This window comes from Colius striatus, chromosome 12 (genome assembly GCF_028858725.1).
Source record: "Colius striatus isolate bColStr4 chromosome 12, bColStr4.1.hap1, whole genome shotgun sequence".
NCBI lineage: Eukaryota > Metazoa > Chordata > Aves > Coliiformes > Coliidae > Colius > Colius striatus.
The window spans coordinates 12,305,627-12,322,051 of NC_084770.1; the positions used below are offsets into that span (position 1 = coordinate 12,305,627).

Below are 16,425 nucleotides of genomic sequence, written 5' to 3' on the forward strand. Positions count from 1 at the left end.
TAGAGAAACTTTTTTTTTCCTTCTATTTTTAAAATAAGATCTCTGAGTTTATAAATAAACGTTCCAGAGAAAAAGTACTGAGGATGAGTTTATATTCTTATATAGTCACCTGTAGTGGTATATGTTCCATAAAACTGGCGTCTCGCATCCATGTCAGGAGAGAACTGACACGTTAACGTATGTGTACCTTTGAGAATTGCAGAACTGATACTTTAAAATAAGATTTTTCTGTGATAGTCTTTCATAGACTATTTAAAATGGCTTTGGAAAGTGGTGAAAGTTAGAATACTGGTGCTGTTGTGGGCAGGTGCTCATTCTCTGCCCTCCTTCCCTGCCCTCCCCCCAAGCTTGAGCCACCTTCTTGAAATTTTTGATCTGAGTTAGATTTAGTAATTGTGAAACAGGTGTAGATAAGTAAAATAATACCTGTTTTTTTTATGTAAACTTTTGTATAGCCACATTATTCAAGTACTTTGAGTTAGGTTTCATAAAGTGCTAATTTCAGGCACACTGCATTTCTACTGTGTTTTAGACTAAGCTATGGTCATAGATGCTAATTGGAACCCACCTAACTAATCCAATACTCTTTTTACAGCCCATTTTTCTTTCCATTTGATACCCGTCAAATGCTGTTTTATGTAACTGCTTTTGATCGTGATCGAGCCATGCAAAGACTACTGGATACTAATCCAGAAATCAATCAATCAGATTCTCAGGACAGCAGAGTGGCACCACGACTGGACAGGAAAAAAGTAGGTGTATCTTGTTAAAAAATGGAAAGAATGATCCATGTACTTGTGTTTTGTTTTGAAGAACCTCACCATGAGAAAGATTCATCTGTAAAGTTTGGTTTTACTCATTTAAAAGCTGAGTAGAAAGCACCGTGTTTTCTAGATGGCTGACGCTAGGTGGCAGAAGGGGCTAGAGTATACTACACTGGTTTCTTCCATCTGGCTTAGTTTTTGAGTCTTTATGTAATTTCTGAAACTATCCTTCAAGAATGAACTTGAACTTTTAATTTACACTCGAGGTTTCATTATATTAGCTTTTACATCTCTCTTTTGCTTTACATAGAATTTCAGGAGAATTCAGTAGGATTTAGGCCATTAAGTGTTACCTGAATCAACAAAAACATTGTCTTTGTGTCCTGGGAGAGTGTTAAACTGCCTATCACAATGTAATAAAACTAAGCTATGACTGTTTTGAGGGAGTCTTGGATGTCTGCCTTGAGTCTAGAGAAATGTTTTCTTAAACTAAGATCTCTTAGAAAGTGTAGATCTGCTATATGGTCTTGAATACCTCTGGAGAAAAAAAGAACTAGATTCTCGTGTCTCTTGTCTAAGTAGAATACTTTCCAACATAGAGTAATCCAAGTGTTATTGTGTGGGGTTTGTTTGGGTTTGGGGTTTGTGGTTTTTTTTTTTGGATCTGCCATTTTCCCTACTAGGGAACTGACAGGGGCAGGGTATAACATTTATTCCTTCAAATGGCTGGGTTTTGACATCTTTATTCTGTGTGCGTTTCTTTGCCACGTATTAGTTTGAAGTATGTAATATCACTTGGAAACACTGCTATGTTATAATGCTATTGCCATATTCTTGGCAAGAGTAGTACCTGTTACTCTGATAAAAATAGAAGGTATTGCTTTTTTAATTCTAGTTAGTTTTCATATAGAAGCAAGAATTATTTTAATTGAAGCATAAGCATGACAAACTGTTGAACTGTGGAATGGGGTGGAAAAACTTGCTTAACTGTTTTTCCTGTTGTCACTGCCTTGGGAGCTGGGACTTAGAGACATAATTTCACTACTTAAAACTTCTCTAATGTAGCGCACTGTGAACAGAGATGAGCTGCTGAAACAGGCAGAATCTGTGATGCAGGATCTAGGCAGTTCAAGAGCCATGTTGGAAATCCAGTATGAGAATGAAGTAAGTAATATCAATGCAGTCTAATTTTTAACCCCTTTTGACTGAAGATTAACACAAAAACCCTACAGCTTTCCTAGAATTACATGATCAGACTCTTGGTCCTTCCTGTTGCTGATGCCACAAAATCTTGTCTATTAAGTATCCCTAATCCACTTTGCTGTAATATTTTTAGTTGCTAGGAGAAACTTTCTAATGTACTAAACTCCATAATCAGTCTTATTCTGCAGAGCACATCTTATTCTAATTCATAGCAAACAGCTGTGTGTGTTTCCTCTCTAATGTGATCATTAGGTGGTTAATGCTTTTATTCCACTGTTATTCCCTGCGATATGTATGTGGTCTTTCTAAAGTGTCTCAGTTGTATTGCAAATATTGTCACATATTTTCTAGACCCTTTTTGCAATGCAGTCTTCTTTATAGCCGATAATGTGCTATATTTCTCAGACTAAAGATATTGATATTCAAACTGACCTAATGGGCTAATTTTATTTATCTCATTCTCCTTGCACCCTCCATCCTTCTGAAGGTTGGCACAGGCCTAGGCCCCACACTAGAGTTCTATGCACTTGTATCTCAGGAACTACAGAGAGCAGACTTAGGCCTTTGGAGAGGAGAAGAAGTTACTTTAGCCAATCCAAAAGGTAAATGTTTTACTACCTAAACTATCAATATTCTAATATTGAATTGATTTTGAGTTGACTGTTACGTGAACGGCTTTGCAAGGGCACCTCAGTTTGTGGTCAGATAATGTACCTCATGATAGTGTTATTGTCTTTCTGTGGTTTGTTCTTTTAAATTTTGTAAGCAGCTTTAGGTAGTGGTTGTCTGATAGCACCTTTCAAACTTGTGTCTGGAATGAAACTAGCAGCGTATGTATTGAACTCTTCTTTTTCTTTTTCCTTTGTTCCTCAACAGGAAGCCAGGAAGGTACAAAGTACATACATAACCTTCAAGGCCTTTTTGCACTTCCTTTTGGTAGAACAGCCAAGCCAGCTCACATTGCAAAAGTTAAAATGAAGTTCCGTTTTCTGGGAAAACTCATGGCCAAGGCAATCATGGATTTCAGACTGGTGAGAGAAAAAAACCAGAAAATGTGATTCTGAGGAGTCATATGAAAATTACAGTTCTGACTGTTGGTGGGAAAAACAGAATTAAGAGTTGAATGAAATTATTTTCCAACTTGGGCAGTTTGGGTGTTGGTGGGGGTGGGCAGATGCAGATGAACTTTTGAGGGGGAAAAGGGGTAGTGTATGTTGAAGATGATTACAATGGCTTTTAAGGCTGTAGTCAAAAGAGGAAAAGCCATTGCCTACCATGTGTTGCAAGCTCTCTCCAGTCTTCTTTGAAGATCATTTTGGAGTGGTTGTTATTCCAGTTCCTAGCTTGCTAGTTGCTCTGATGTATATGCACTACGTAACATAGTCAGTTGTGTTTTCTGGACTGTAAATTTCTCAGATCAAAACACTCAGTGTTTTGTGGTGTGCCTGAACTATGAATTAGTAAATAATATTCTAGAACTAGTCAAGATAAAATAGCAAAAAGATACAATTTTGGAAGACAGTTCCATATTCAACATTGTTTTGATTTCCAGGTTGACCTTCCTCTTGGACTTCCTTTTTATAAATGGATGCTACGACAGGAAACTTCCTTGACATCACATGACTTGTTCAGTATTGATCCAGTAGTAGCCAAATCAATATATCACCTTGAAGATATTGTAAGACAAAAGAAAAGACTTGAACAGGACAAAACACAGGTGGGAAAATAATACGAAGAATGACAGAGTGCATCTTCACCCATGCTTAGATTTTACAAAGTAGCCGTACTTGAAAGTGAATGATAGTGCTTAATACTGATAGTGATTATGACTTGATTTTAATAAAAAAGTAGTTTTCATGTTATTAAATTAGTGGCTACTAATTGTAACATTATTTCTTCATAGTATAGACTCTAAGGTTAGAAATTTATGGAATTCTTCAGTGTTGTTAAACACACTAGAAATGGTTAACACTGCTGTATGTTACCTAAGGTAATCTCTCTTTTTTATTTGGAAAGACTGACCCAATTAAATGTAGGGTGAGAAAAATCCACTTTTTTTTTTAATATTCAAAATGCTTGGCTTTTTCATTAGCTTAGTCAAATTATCAGATTTTGTTATAAGTGCCTTTTGTGGGTTTCTTCTCCCCTGCTGAAGAGCTGTATTTGGAACTGGTGGAAACTGGATTCGTATGTACACATACAGGTTATTTTATAGATTAGAGGAGCCTAATTTTTTCAAGGTTATCCACTCTTAAGTGAAAATAGCAGTTTACTGTTGTAGAGTAGTGATAAGTTTTTGGCATGCATGCTCTTCCTAGCATCCAATGATGGTAGGTAGTAATGACTTAATTTATATGCCTGCTTTAATATATCTGCTTTATTACTATAGCAAAGTTATTGCAAGCTTGTGGGCCTTTGTTCCTCTTCACTGTCTCACTCTCTCTCCTTGATCACCGGTTTTAATTTCCCAACAAGAGTTTGAAATACCTGAAACCTGGTGGATGAAAGCTGAAAAATGTCAGTATGCATGCCAAATATGAATGCCATTAACTATTATAAGGAAAAAACATAGTCTTAGCATATGTATAACTCCTTTTCTTACACTAGTATTTTCTAAATAAATAATATATGAGAAATTTAAGTAGTTTTAAAATTGCTAGGAAAAATTAATGATCATTAAAGTTTATCCATTAAGGTAGTTTATTTGTTTTTTCTCCTTTTACTGTTACGAATGAAAACTACAGAAGGAAAGCAAGGAGTACCATGATAATATTAATAATCATATAGAAGTCTTTACTTAGTCAAAACTACTGTAGAAGTCATAACTTTTCTGTAATGAACTGTTTTCACTAGTTTTCATTTCCTATCTTTTTAGACCAAAGAAAGTCTACAGTATGCATTGGAGGCTTTGACTATGAATGGCTGCTCAGTGGAAGATCTAGGGCTGGACTTCACACTTCCTGGATTTCCTAATATAGAACTGAAAAAAGGAGGAAAAGATACACCAGTCACCATCCACAATTTAGAGGAGTATCTCAGAGTACGTAAAAACAAAGCTAGGACCAAAACTTCCCGTGTTCTTTCTCACTTTGTTTTTGCTTCCATGTATATTTTGGTTTGTGCTTGTGAGCTGATGGCTTTTCTTCTAATCTAGTTTATAAATACAGCAAAGCTGTTTTGAGTCCTCATCAGCACCCCAACTTGAAAATTTTATGGTACAAAAAGTCAGGTTTATACTTAAATCATCAGAAGTATAGGGTTTTTTGGGTAAAAAGTGTTGTAGTAAGTGAGGTAATTAGGCCTGTGGACTTGGAGAATCTTTTTAACAAGTTTCTACATCTGTGTGTGGTAATGAATTTGCTTGCAATAGTGATTTAACATCTGCCAGTCACACTTCACTGGGCTTTGAACTGCTATAATAGTAGTGACATGTTTTGGAGGCAGATTTAAGAAAACATCAGCCCAGTTGCTGAGTCAAAATTAGTGTTTGTTTTAAAAACAAACTAACATAAACTATTAAAAACTAGTTAAGGAACAGGTAACAAAACAGTGCCATAATAAGTTGATGGTACACTTTCATATTGATTTATGTCAGAGGGGACATGAAACCTAGACAAACAAAAGGATGATACTTCTGAACAAGGTAGGAAACTGTTTCTGCATAAGAAAATGTTGAAGGGGATAGGTTAAAAATAGCCTGGAAAAGAGATAAGGAAAGACCCCAAGAATGCAGCATAACCACATGAAATCATCAGTAGGATGGAGGCAAGAATGATTACATCATACAGAAGTCATCATCCCAGTTAAGTAATGCATTTTTTCACTAGTTAGTCTGCTGCCAATTAACTGTGAAGGCTGTTGAGGTTTATAAGCACTAAGAAACATATCTGATGTTTTGGTAGAAATGATTCAGTAAGAGACATATAGACTCCTGATCAACTGAGAACTTGGCAAAGTTGCTCTGTAAATATTTACAACTGAATACTGACCAGTTGCTGTTCGTATTCCGTTTTCAAACTGTTATGCATATATCCAGTTCTCATATCTGTTGAAAGCAAATTCTACTAGTTAAGAATCACTTGTAAAGTTAAACATATTTGAATATAAAGCTGTTCTCAGACTTATAGATGGGCAATGCAAACAACCATAGTTTGTTAGAAACAGCATTTGCGATCTCTGTTCACTGAGGAAAGCAAGCAAGTTTGCTTTCAAGTCTTTCTTATGTAGTTTGCAGTCAGTTTTTTCTTTCAGGTAACACCTGTCAAGACATGTTGTATATCTTGTAGCTGTCCTATTGCAGGCTTCTGGCATTGTAAAACCAAAGCAGATCACTACAGAAAGCTTGTTTGCTTTTTGTGGGACATCTGTGCAGATTTTCTGTCCTCCTCTGTAAGGCAGGAATAGAAAGATGAGACCTTAAACTAGATCCCAGTGATTAGTATTACAGACTTGGTGTCAAAGAAACAGAAAATATTTCAGAGAGAGTTAGTGTCCTCTATATCACCGGTATGATGAATTGCAATTTAGAAACAGTGTATTTATCAGCTAGTCTGTACAGCTCCTCCTGGGTTAGCCGAAATGGTCACCTGTTCTTCAAAATGTCATTGTCGTCTTACATGTGGATTGCCACTGAAAGTGGTTTATGATGGTAGAATAACCTACTGTTACTCTTCATGCCTTTCCTGCAGTTGTCATTCCACCCTCCACCTCCCCATTTTTTTCTCCAAGAACAGTTCCCACAGGAGCTACCTTTATCAGAAAAAGCAACTGTTACCTCTGCCAGTATAGGGAAAGACTTTATTATCTTTTGTATTTTTTTCCTCCTCTGTAGTTACTGTAAAGAAAGAAGCCAACTTGCTTGTTCTAAATTTGTGGACAGAAAGTTTCTGGAGTGCCATGTTTTGCCCATCAAGTTGATCTCCTCTTTGAATCCATAATAACACAATGCAACTTAACTTGCCACACACCCTGGTTGTAAAAAGTAATCCAGTTCTAAGTGAGCAACTGCTGATAGAATAGCCTAAGAATATTCTACATCAAAGGATGCAGTAGAACAGCCTTCTGTGCTACTGGTACTTACTAGCTTCCTCTTCAGTATTACAACCTGATGTGTGAAAGTAGGGATATGTATTTTTACCTTAAATTCAATGCCCTATTTTTTTGTAGGAAAGCTTATCAACAGATAGTAATAGGCTTTCCTATCTGCGAGCTCTCTGGAATAATTACCTCTGAAGTTGTCGGGACAGGGTTAAATATTTGCTTCAGGATCCCAGCAGTATTGATGAGGTCTCTAATCATGTTTAAATGCATCTTCACATGTCTTTGAAGTTTTCCTCAGCATTCCAGGTCAGAGCTTTGCACATATTGAAAAACAAGTAGCTGTGTATTGATAACACATCTTTTATAACCGGCTTTCATTTCCTGCTAGAGTTGGGGGTATACAAGGCAAGTGTAATCTGTCAGTCAGTACTGCTGACGAAGAATGTGGATTTGGCATGCAGTCTACCCTATGTATTTCTTAACTTACTGGAGAAACAATGGCTGCAGGACACATGTAAAAGAAACAGCAGCAACACTAGACTTGCACACATGCAGCAGTATGAGCTTATGAATTAAGGCAGAGTGAGCCAATGGTGTAGAGCAGCTCCTTGAATGAGAGTTCAAACTCTACCACAATTACAGTCAGCGTATAGCGATGCTTGTGTAGAGGTTTTTTTCTGTGGCTATAGTCTTTTATACAGTAACGATTGTTCTCTGCTTCCTTTTCTTAAGTGACTTTTTTCCCCCTTCTCTTTTGTGCAGTTGGTTATATTCTGGGCACTAAACGAAGGTGTTGCCAGACAGTTTGATTCATTCAGAGATGGATTTGAATCGGTGTTCCCCCTCAGTCATCTTCAGTACTTCTATCCTGAGGAGGTCGGTAAATGTTTGTGGTTTTTCTACTGGTGCTTTTGTAACTATATTATCTATAGGTAAGAACAACCTGAACCTAGATGTGCCTTGGATGAAGTGCACTTGTGACTGATTACATCTTAGTAAAACTAAGTAAAACTTGGGGTCCTTTAAATTGTGTTCTTAAAGATTTCTGTGTTTGGTCATTTATTTGATGCTTTTATTATTAACAACTCCATTTTATTTAACATTGGGTATATCCAGCATTTCTGAGAGAAGTGCTTAATATATGTAGGCTCTATATTGGTATGGGTTCTTTAATTCCTTGTATTGCAGTACTTCATAATAGCTATAGAAATCTGGATGCCACCTGGATGTTCTATAAAAATAATAGACAGCCCTTTAACAAAGCTTTAAACAGTAAGAGGAGGTTTAGATGAAGTGTGAAAAAGGGTAGGTGATTTTGCTTCACCTGCTACCCACCGTATCAATTTCCATGTAAAATGGTTACACTCTTAGGTGGACTGAATTGAGACACAATTATAGTTGTCTGCATTGGAAGGAGGTTTTATTACTCTGCTTTTAGGGAGTTTATTTGAAGACCAGTTTAAGAGTTTGTTTGCCTTCTTGAATTTACACTTTTGACTTCATAAGGATATGTTAAGCATGCTCTGAAGCAGTGTTAGTCAAGCCTTTGTGTTACTCTTTTGTTCTTAGTGCATTGCAATGTAAGAGTCTTAAAGATGAGATCTGTAACTGCTCATAATGGTAGTTCTTCGTGCCTCTCTTGGTACTACTTGCATAGAGTACCACCACCTTTTTCTGCAACAGATTTGAGGCTAGTAAAATAGCAGATTATTCTAACTTCTCTACTGTTTTACCCAAACTTCTCCATTTTGTGGCACATGTGAGGCTGTTCTTATGTCTTGTAGTTGGGCATGGGTTGACATTTGCTTTCCATGAAGATTTTATACAGACACTAGTCTATTGCTGATCTACTAATATGGTTGATCAAAACTAAGTCATAGAAGTAGTGTGCAATCAAGGTAAAGATGCGTTTGTGTTGTGTTGCTGATAGCTGTCCAGCCATTTGAACCTTTTTACAAACCATTTGTAAATTATTAGGAAGAACTTCTAAAATTCATTGATTGATGAACAGAATAGTTAGGTGTCTCAAAACTCTGATTTTGTTGGGATTGGGGCTTTACAGCTGCTCATGTATCCTAGAAGGATGTCTGTAAAGGCTTTTAATGTTTTCACTTCAGTGTGTCATCTCTGCTTGCCCTCACAGATAAAACGAAAAGGTAAAACGATTTAAGTGTGAAACTGAAGTCTGATAGATCCATCTCTGTCAAGTGATTGGAGTTTTTAAAGTTCTTTTCTTTCAAAAACAACCTCAGTTCTAAAGACGTGTGTACACTCTGTTTTTTCCCATTTCCCTTGATTTATTTTGGAATGGTGAGATTTCAGAAAAAATAAGGCATTTTTGGTTCTCTAGTGTAAATTGCTTCTTAGTGCTGTATCTGTTCTGAGATATCTTGAGCACCTCGTGTGGTAGTGGATTGCACGCGAAGGCAGATTCAGCAAATGAGACTGTCACTTAGTATGAAGCTGTTGCATTCAAAGAATTTGGGAGGAGCGCTTAGAATGACTGAGGTGGTTTTGCTGCAAGCCAGTCCAGAAAGTAGAAGAGTGTAATAGTAGTTGGAATGAACAGTACTTCCATAAAGGGGAAAACTTACTTTGTTGTTTTTTTTAACTTTATAGTTGGAGCAGCTCTTGTGTGGAAGTAAAACGGACACTTGGGATGCCAAGACTTTAATGGAATGTTGCAGACCAGATCACGGTTATACCCATGACAGGTAATATAGTGTTGGATCTTTTTAAAAACACAGAAGCATTAGTGATGGAAAAAAATATATTTAAATTATGTCAACATACCATGTTTTCAAGCTAAAGGAATGATGTGAAATACGTTTGAACATATTCATATTGCACTGAGTACAAATGTGATGTACTTATTTTAACTAATAACAAAATAATAAATCTTGTTTTTTTTCCTCTCTGTAGTCGAGCAGTGAAGTATCTCTTTGAAATTCTCAGTAGCTTTGATAGTGAGCAGCAAAGACTGTTTCTTCAGTTTGTAACGGGTAGCCCCAGACTGCCTGTAGGAGGTAGGTGGTGTTCACTCTGCGTTGCTCTGTAGGAAATCCAGGATTGGGAATGCATTTCAGAATAAGTGGATTACTTTGTTATGGGAAAAAACTTACTTAACTGTGTTTTAGAGGTCTATACTTGTTTGGCGCTTCTAATTTCAGAAGTAGCTGGGTATACTTCAGGTAGAATTGTCAAACTTCATGTTAATCTTGTGAAGCTTGGTTCGATTGATGCTGTCCAGGTTTAATCTGTTACCAGATAACTTATTGGAGGGCAAAACATAGTTGAAAATTTGAACTAAACTGAAACCCCTTAATATTGTATTCCTTGGCTAGAGGTACATTAACTTATGCCAACAACAAAATGATGCGTTGCTACCTGGAAACAATCTCTTTTCTAGAAAAGAGACAATGCTAGCATAGTGATAAACTTTAATTTCTCCCCCTTTGCATTTGAGAATTTAGATGAAAGGCAATGATGAAAACTGAGGAATTTACTGTCTTTGCTAGGGACTACTGTAGAGTACACATGTTACCATATTCTCAGCAAAATGCTTTGCAAGTAAAATCAAAATTTATGCACTTTTCAAGTAAAATCAAAATTTATGCACCTGTTCCATTACTTATGTTCTTTTTCCCCCAAACCCCAGAGTTGTTTTTTAAAAATTTTCAGAACTCTTTGGGGAAAGATGCTGTAGATAGGATTAAGGGTTAGGAGTGTAAAAACCTTATTTGGAGTAAAAAATATAAGGTATCACAGTCACAGATAACTTCTGAGAATCTTAGAAAATGTGTGTTAAACATCTGAAAAAGTACTGTGATTGGAGTAGTGTACATACAGAGCACAGAATTACGAGTAGATGTCTAGTGAGTTGTGTTTTCTGATTAATCTTGGAAAATTAGTCTACACACAGGCATAAAGGCATATTCTAAGTCTTTTAAAAATGAAGATGAAGTCATGAGTTATAAATGCATGCTTCTGTCACTGTTAGATGTTTACAGTGTAAACTCTGCGTTTTCAAGGGAGCAGCAGCTTTATTCTGAACGTCTCTTCTTGTGAACAGGTTTTCGAAGTTTGAATCCTCCATTGACAATTGTACGCAAGACATTTGAGTCTACAGAGAATCCAGATGACTTCTTACCCTCAGTAATGACTTGTGTGAACTATCTCAAATTGCCGGACTATTCAACTATTGAGATAATGCGTGAAAAACTCTTGATAGCTGCAAGAGAAGGGCAGCAGTCATTCCATCTTTCCTGATCACAATTAAAAATACAATGTGACCCGAGTCAAGGAAATGTGTTACGCCTTCTTGTTGTAGAAAAACGGCTTGCAGATTATAAACAAAGACACTTGGTTGATATTCATTAAAGGCCCCTATGGACTTAAAGTGATCAGGCCCTAAAAGTTGTTGTGACAAGGTTTCTTTAGCAAGTTCTTGTTTAAATTATCATTTATTTGATGAGTGAAGTTTTTAACTTGCTTTGCTGTGTGAAATTTAAAAAGGGATGTTTTTCCAGGCTGGAACAATAAATGTCGCTGTGCAGTTTAATACTGGGCTGTGTGTATCCATCTAGCTAAGTCTGAAATTTTCCTCCAAAGACAACTTTTGTACATAAGTACAGAAATTAAAATACACCATGTATTTGACAAATCTAGTTTAGTAGACTAGTTCTGTGTACCCTCACCTGCCTCTAATTTTGCCCATCCTCATGTATTGTCTGATGTGCAATTCACTTGGTTCTTTTTGTGTGCAACATTCAACAATTGTTACGTTTTGGTTAGCATGGGCATCTAAGTGCTCCGTGCCTCTTTCTTGGATTAAGATAACTTAAATTTTACTGAAATCAAATATATATTGTCAATATAATTCAGCCTTTGTAACTAGGTAGAACCTTTCTTATAGCATAGTTTTACTGTAGTGGTAGGATTATAATGGCGACAGTCTTTACCAGTCGACGCTCTAGAGCTGTTTACACAGTGATTCAGGCAGCAAAAGCCTCTTACTGGAGGCTGGGAAGAATTATTTCTTTCATGTAGTTGAAGTCCAAAAGCTTGGGCTGGCCAGTGTGTATTGTGATAAGGCCAGAGCATTTTGAATTGATGTAAAGTTTTTTTAAAAGACAAATTAGTTGTTTCATTCCCTGTTTGAGTAAACAGTTTTCTTGTTCTTGACCTAAGTTCCTTGTTACTTTTGTAGGTTTTTTCCTTTTTTTTTCTCCCCCCTCCAGCGCTAGCTTGGAACAAACAGTTCAGCCTTTGTCTTTTGACACAGATAAAGCACCTGTAAGCAATGCTCTGTCCAACTGTTTTATGTGCTGATTTCTCAAATCTGCAATAATTTACTTCATCAGGTTAATGTTTTTACCTGAATATAAATAAAAAAGTTTGCTTCACCTTTTTGTTCATAGTTTTGTACTGTATGCATAAAGTTCAATTGTGTAAATTACTGTAATGCAAGTAAATCATCCTAAATTTACTTGGCTAACAGCCTGCAACTTGTGGATGATTTACTACTAAAAAAAGACCTTTTAAGACTTCCAACTTAGAGGGAAATTTTTTCATTTCTATGGGTTCAAAAAGCGGGCAATTACAAATATTCCTGAGATGTACCTGCTATGTAGTTCATCTCTATGAAAATGTGATAGTTCATTACTTTTATTCAACTTTGAGAAATCAAAATTCGTTTCAGTGCTTAGAAATTGTTTAGTTCTGGCTAATCAGGCTAGTATTTCCCCTAAACTAACAAGTTTTCTTTTATCTAGCTGAAGAACTTGTACTTCCAGAACATGTAATGGACATTCTTCCAGTGAACATTCACAGAACTACCTGTGGTTGCTCATACTAGTGCCACTGAAATGTAAATGCAAATCTGTCATGAGCATGAGTAGAATGTGAAATCCTTGCACAAAGAACCTGATAACTGAACAGTTTCTACTACGGTATTAAACTGAACGAAGGCGCTTCACACTGTACATACAATAATGGTAGTGCACAGTGCGGCTTAGTTTTCATAAAACTTCTTCAAGGCAGTGTTTAACCTATGGACTGGTGTTTAAATTGTTCTGATAACTTGATCAAACTGAGCACAAAAGTGTTTATAGTGTGTGGATAGCAATTTGTTCATTTTTTTAAGGTTCTATATTTTGAAGAAAATGACTTGTGTAAAAAAAAAAAAAGAAAAAGCGAATATTTTGTATTAAAATATCATGTGTATTGATATTTTTTTACCCATGTTGTCTCCCTCTAGAATCTGGCTTTCATCGACTTAGAAATTTAGAGGAGCTTTCAAATTTGAGATATATCCATTGTGAAACTGTTTCAGTGGGAAAACAAGTTGGTTGCCTGTTCAAAGAGGAAGGAAAAACCCAATTACCTGTGATGACTGTTTTTGTGGTGCTGGTTGTCATTTTCAGCACAGACCTAAGGATGTAGTAGGCCTGAATTGAATGAAACCCTTTGGAGTGACCCTTTTTTCCCCTACCAAGGACAGCTTTTAGTGTGGTAAAAGAGCAATCTGGTTTAAAAGTTAGAGTAAATAAAAATAACTGAAGAGTCACAGTTCACGTGACTGCAATGGAGTAGCTAAGAACAAGTGGAGGGGTGGGGCAAGATGTTAATTCTTTCTTATTAGGATCTGTGGATTAAGGGAAAAGATCACTAAAATCAGCAACAGGTATATGTGAGTGCCTGTTGATGATTGTGTAGCCCTCAGAAGAATGTGTATTTGTCTTAGTAGTGAACTGCTTTAGAAGGTATAATAAAAGGCACAATAAGAATTCTTATTTTTGAGAATAGAGGCTTTTTTGTTAACATGGTAACTTCAACTGGTTTTAGGGAACACCAGCCATTAGTTACTATTCTGCATGAATTTCATGTCCTAAATCAACAAGAGCAAAAAGTCATTCATGGCAAGAAGTGCCATCCAAGCACTGAGAGCTGCCTCTGACTTTGTGCAGTGATGATTTTGGGGTTTTTTTAGGTTTTTTTTTAATACAGAAATCTTCCATGTAAGGAACATTTAAGTAGTGTCGTGTGACATGAATTACTAAGTTGTTGTGCTTCTTTACATCATATTCTGTAGGAAGATAGCAAAAAGTAATTCCAAATGTGTGTGTAAAATCCCTGTGCCCATTGCCAAACTTAATGAGAGATTTGGATTTTCATGTGCAAACTGCTTGCATGGATTCTTCCTTCTTTCTCCTCTACCATATGTTTTTGTGTTTGGTGTGGGGTTTTTTTCCTATGTCCTTTCCCTTACTGAGTTCTCTTCTACTGAGAAGGTGGGTACCTAAGGACAGGGACCAATGTGTTTCCAAGTGCCTGCATCACTTTTCTGGCCATTGCTGGAGGTAGATCTGTCAAATGTACAGTTTCTGGACCCTATCCCACCTGTTTGCAGCAACCTGTCTTCAAATGAGTAATGCCAGTTCCCACCACCTGAGAGGCTTGTACCTTTGCAGAGGGCTTAAAAACAGGAAATTGAAGTATACCTGACTTCAGGGATTATGTCGTCTTCAAATGAATGTGCTTCCCCCAAACCCAGATGCTTTTCTATAGCTAAAGCTGTTTGCAGAATGGAAAAAAATAGAAAAGCTTTGCTGAGATGGATTAGAGTAAAAAGTTTGGAAGGGGGGCAAAATCTTCCTGGTAGTTGAGCCTTTTCAGGGCTTGTCCTGGCTTTCTCATACTTTACTCTTCTAGTTTCTTGATAGAAAACTAGATAGAACTGGAAAAATTTGCCATGTGATGTCTTTCTGTGATCTTGGTGGAATTTCACAGCCGCATGCTCTCAACTTGCTATATCTCCCCCTGTGCATTGTACTTTTAATAGCTTTTCTCAGATGGGTGTAGTTGGTTGCCCTGATAGCGGTAGTCATCACTGGGGTGCAGTGCACCAGTGTGAGCTGCCCTGTCACAGGCCTGCTCACAGAACAGTAATGAATGTTTAGACAGCAAATAGGAAACAAAATTCGTAGCTCTGCTGCCTGTGAGTAACAGTGAGTGGCTCAAGGAATAACTGTGTCAGTCTGGGATAGAAGATGCCTTTAGAGGAAAGTTCAGGTCTCTGGGTACAGAAATGTGATTATATTGGTCAGATATCAAGCTGCTTTAGGGTTGGAAAAGGAATTAGGGCTTGGATCTTCCTTTGCTGTGTGTATCTGGGGAGTCATGAAGTTTTGAAGCGGGACAGCTAAATGGTAGTGAACCAGTGAAGAAAACATCCAGTATTTTCAAGGCACTAGATTAAAGTTCCTGACAGCTCTCAATACAGTTTGGCAGCGACCTCTGGAAACTGGGCTCAAAGAGAAACAAAGGAGAGAAAAAAACCAAACCCAAACCACACCAACACAAAGCAACCAAAAAATCCAAACTAAAACCCCAAACCGCTATAAAAGGAATAATAGGAAAGATGACAAGTGCCATGTCTCAATCCCCCCAAGGGAAAAAAAGTATGTATGGCAAGTTCCTGTGCCTTCTTTCTGTAGTTAAAGCAGATACTGTACACAGCATGTTGGGGTACAGCAGAAAGTGTGATGTGGGTGTTGTTTTTTTAGTCCTGTCTGTGTGTCCTGTTCCCTTCCCCCTTCAGTATTAGGCTGTGGCTATCACTAAGACTCCCTTAAAGACAGGGGGAGATAAGCCTGGGCTAAAATGTCCAGATGATGTCCTAAGAACAAGAACAGATGGAAGGAGGAGGAGGTTTTCCTTTGTAAAGGTAAGCTTAAACTGTGTGTTGCTGTATTCTGAAAGCCAAGGCAGATTGATGCTATGGGGATACTTTAAAATAATGCAGTTATCTCAACAGTTCCTCAAGTTATTTTCCAAGTATACAACTGAGCAAAAGGTAGAAAAGATACTGTTTGGTGGGATCCTAGAGAAAGGGAAAAATAGCAATTTTTAGTTTTTCCTTACGAAGGAAAACTACTGCAACAAATTAGCAGCAGAAATTGTGCCAAATAGCTGTATTAAATAATACTTTTGTGGCATTCAAGTCAGTTGGACATGGACTCCTGATTCATCAGTGTGCCTGTCTTTTTATTCTTTGGTACTCCTCTTTCCCTGTGGCTGCTTCTGTCTGCTTCATATGGTGGATGAGGTTAAATATCAGAAGTATTTAGTGTAATCATGTCTGATAGAATCAGGGTCTATTTTGTGGCTCTTCAGTTAGGTAAAAGTCATGATTTTCAAGGAAGACAGCAACTTTAACTGATGCTTTCTAGTGAGTTAGTGAGATGAGTCACAGGAATAAAACCACAATTTAGTGAGGTCTTGCCTGTTTTAGGAGGCTCCTGAGCTACAAATGATGGGAAACAATATTTAGGCCAAATGTAATGAATGTGGCTTTAGTCTTTCTTTAGCTGCTATTCAAGGTATTGAGCTAAATACAGGCCTGGTCCTGCTGCAG

The 16,425-nt window shown here is 37.1% G+C and overlaps 1 protein-coding gene across 9 annotated transcripts in view; it reads left to right on the top strand.

Moving 5' to 3' along the window:
- The window catches only part of TRIP12 (thyroid hormone receptor interactor 12), a 70,990-nt gene extending 59,316 nt beyond the window's left edge, over positions 1–11,674 (top strand). For all 9 annotated transcript variants that reach the window (XM_062005249.1, XM_062005255.1, XM_062005256.1 and 6 more), the window contains 10 exons: positions 596–752; positions 1,830–1,928; positions 2,455–2,569; positions 2,844–2,998; positions 3,520–3,684; positions 4,843–5,007; positions 7,770–7,883; positions 9,627–9,721; positions 9,930–10,033; positions 11,080–11,674. In XM_062005249.1, coding sequence (XP_061861233.1) covers positions 596–752; positions 1,830–1,928; positions 2,455–2,569; positions 2,844–2,998; positions 3,520–3,684; positions 4,843–5,007; positions 7,770–7,883; positions 9,627–9,721; positions 9,930–10,033; positions 11,080–11,276 — 1,366 coding nt within the window. In that variant the 3' untranslated portion in view covers positions 11,277–11,674. The remainder of the gene's footprint in view (positions 1–595; positions 753–1,829; positions 1,929–2,454; positions 2,570–2,843; positions 2,999–3,519; positions 3,685–4,842; positions 5,008–7,769; positions 7,884–9,626; positions 9,722–9,929; positions 10,034–11,079) is intronic.
- Positions 11,675–16,425: the final 4,751 nt, after the last annotated feature.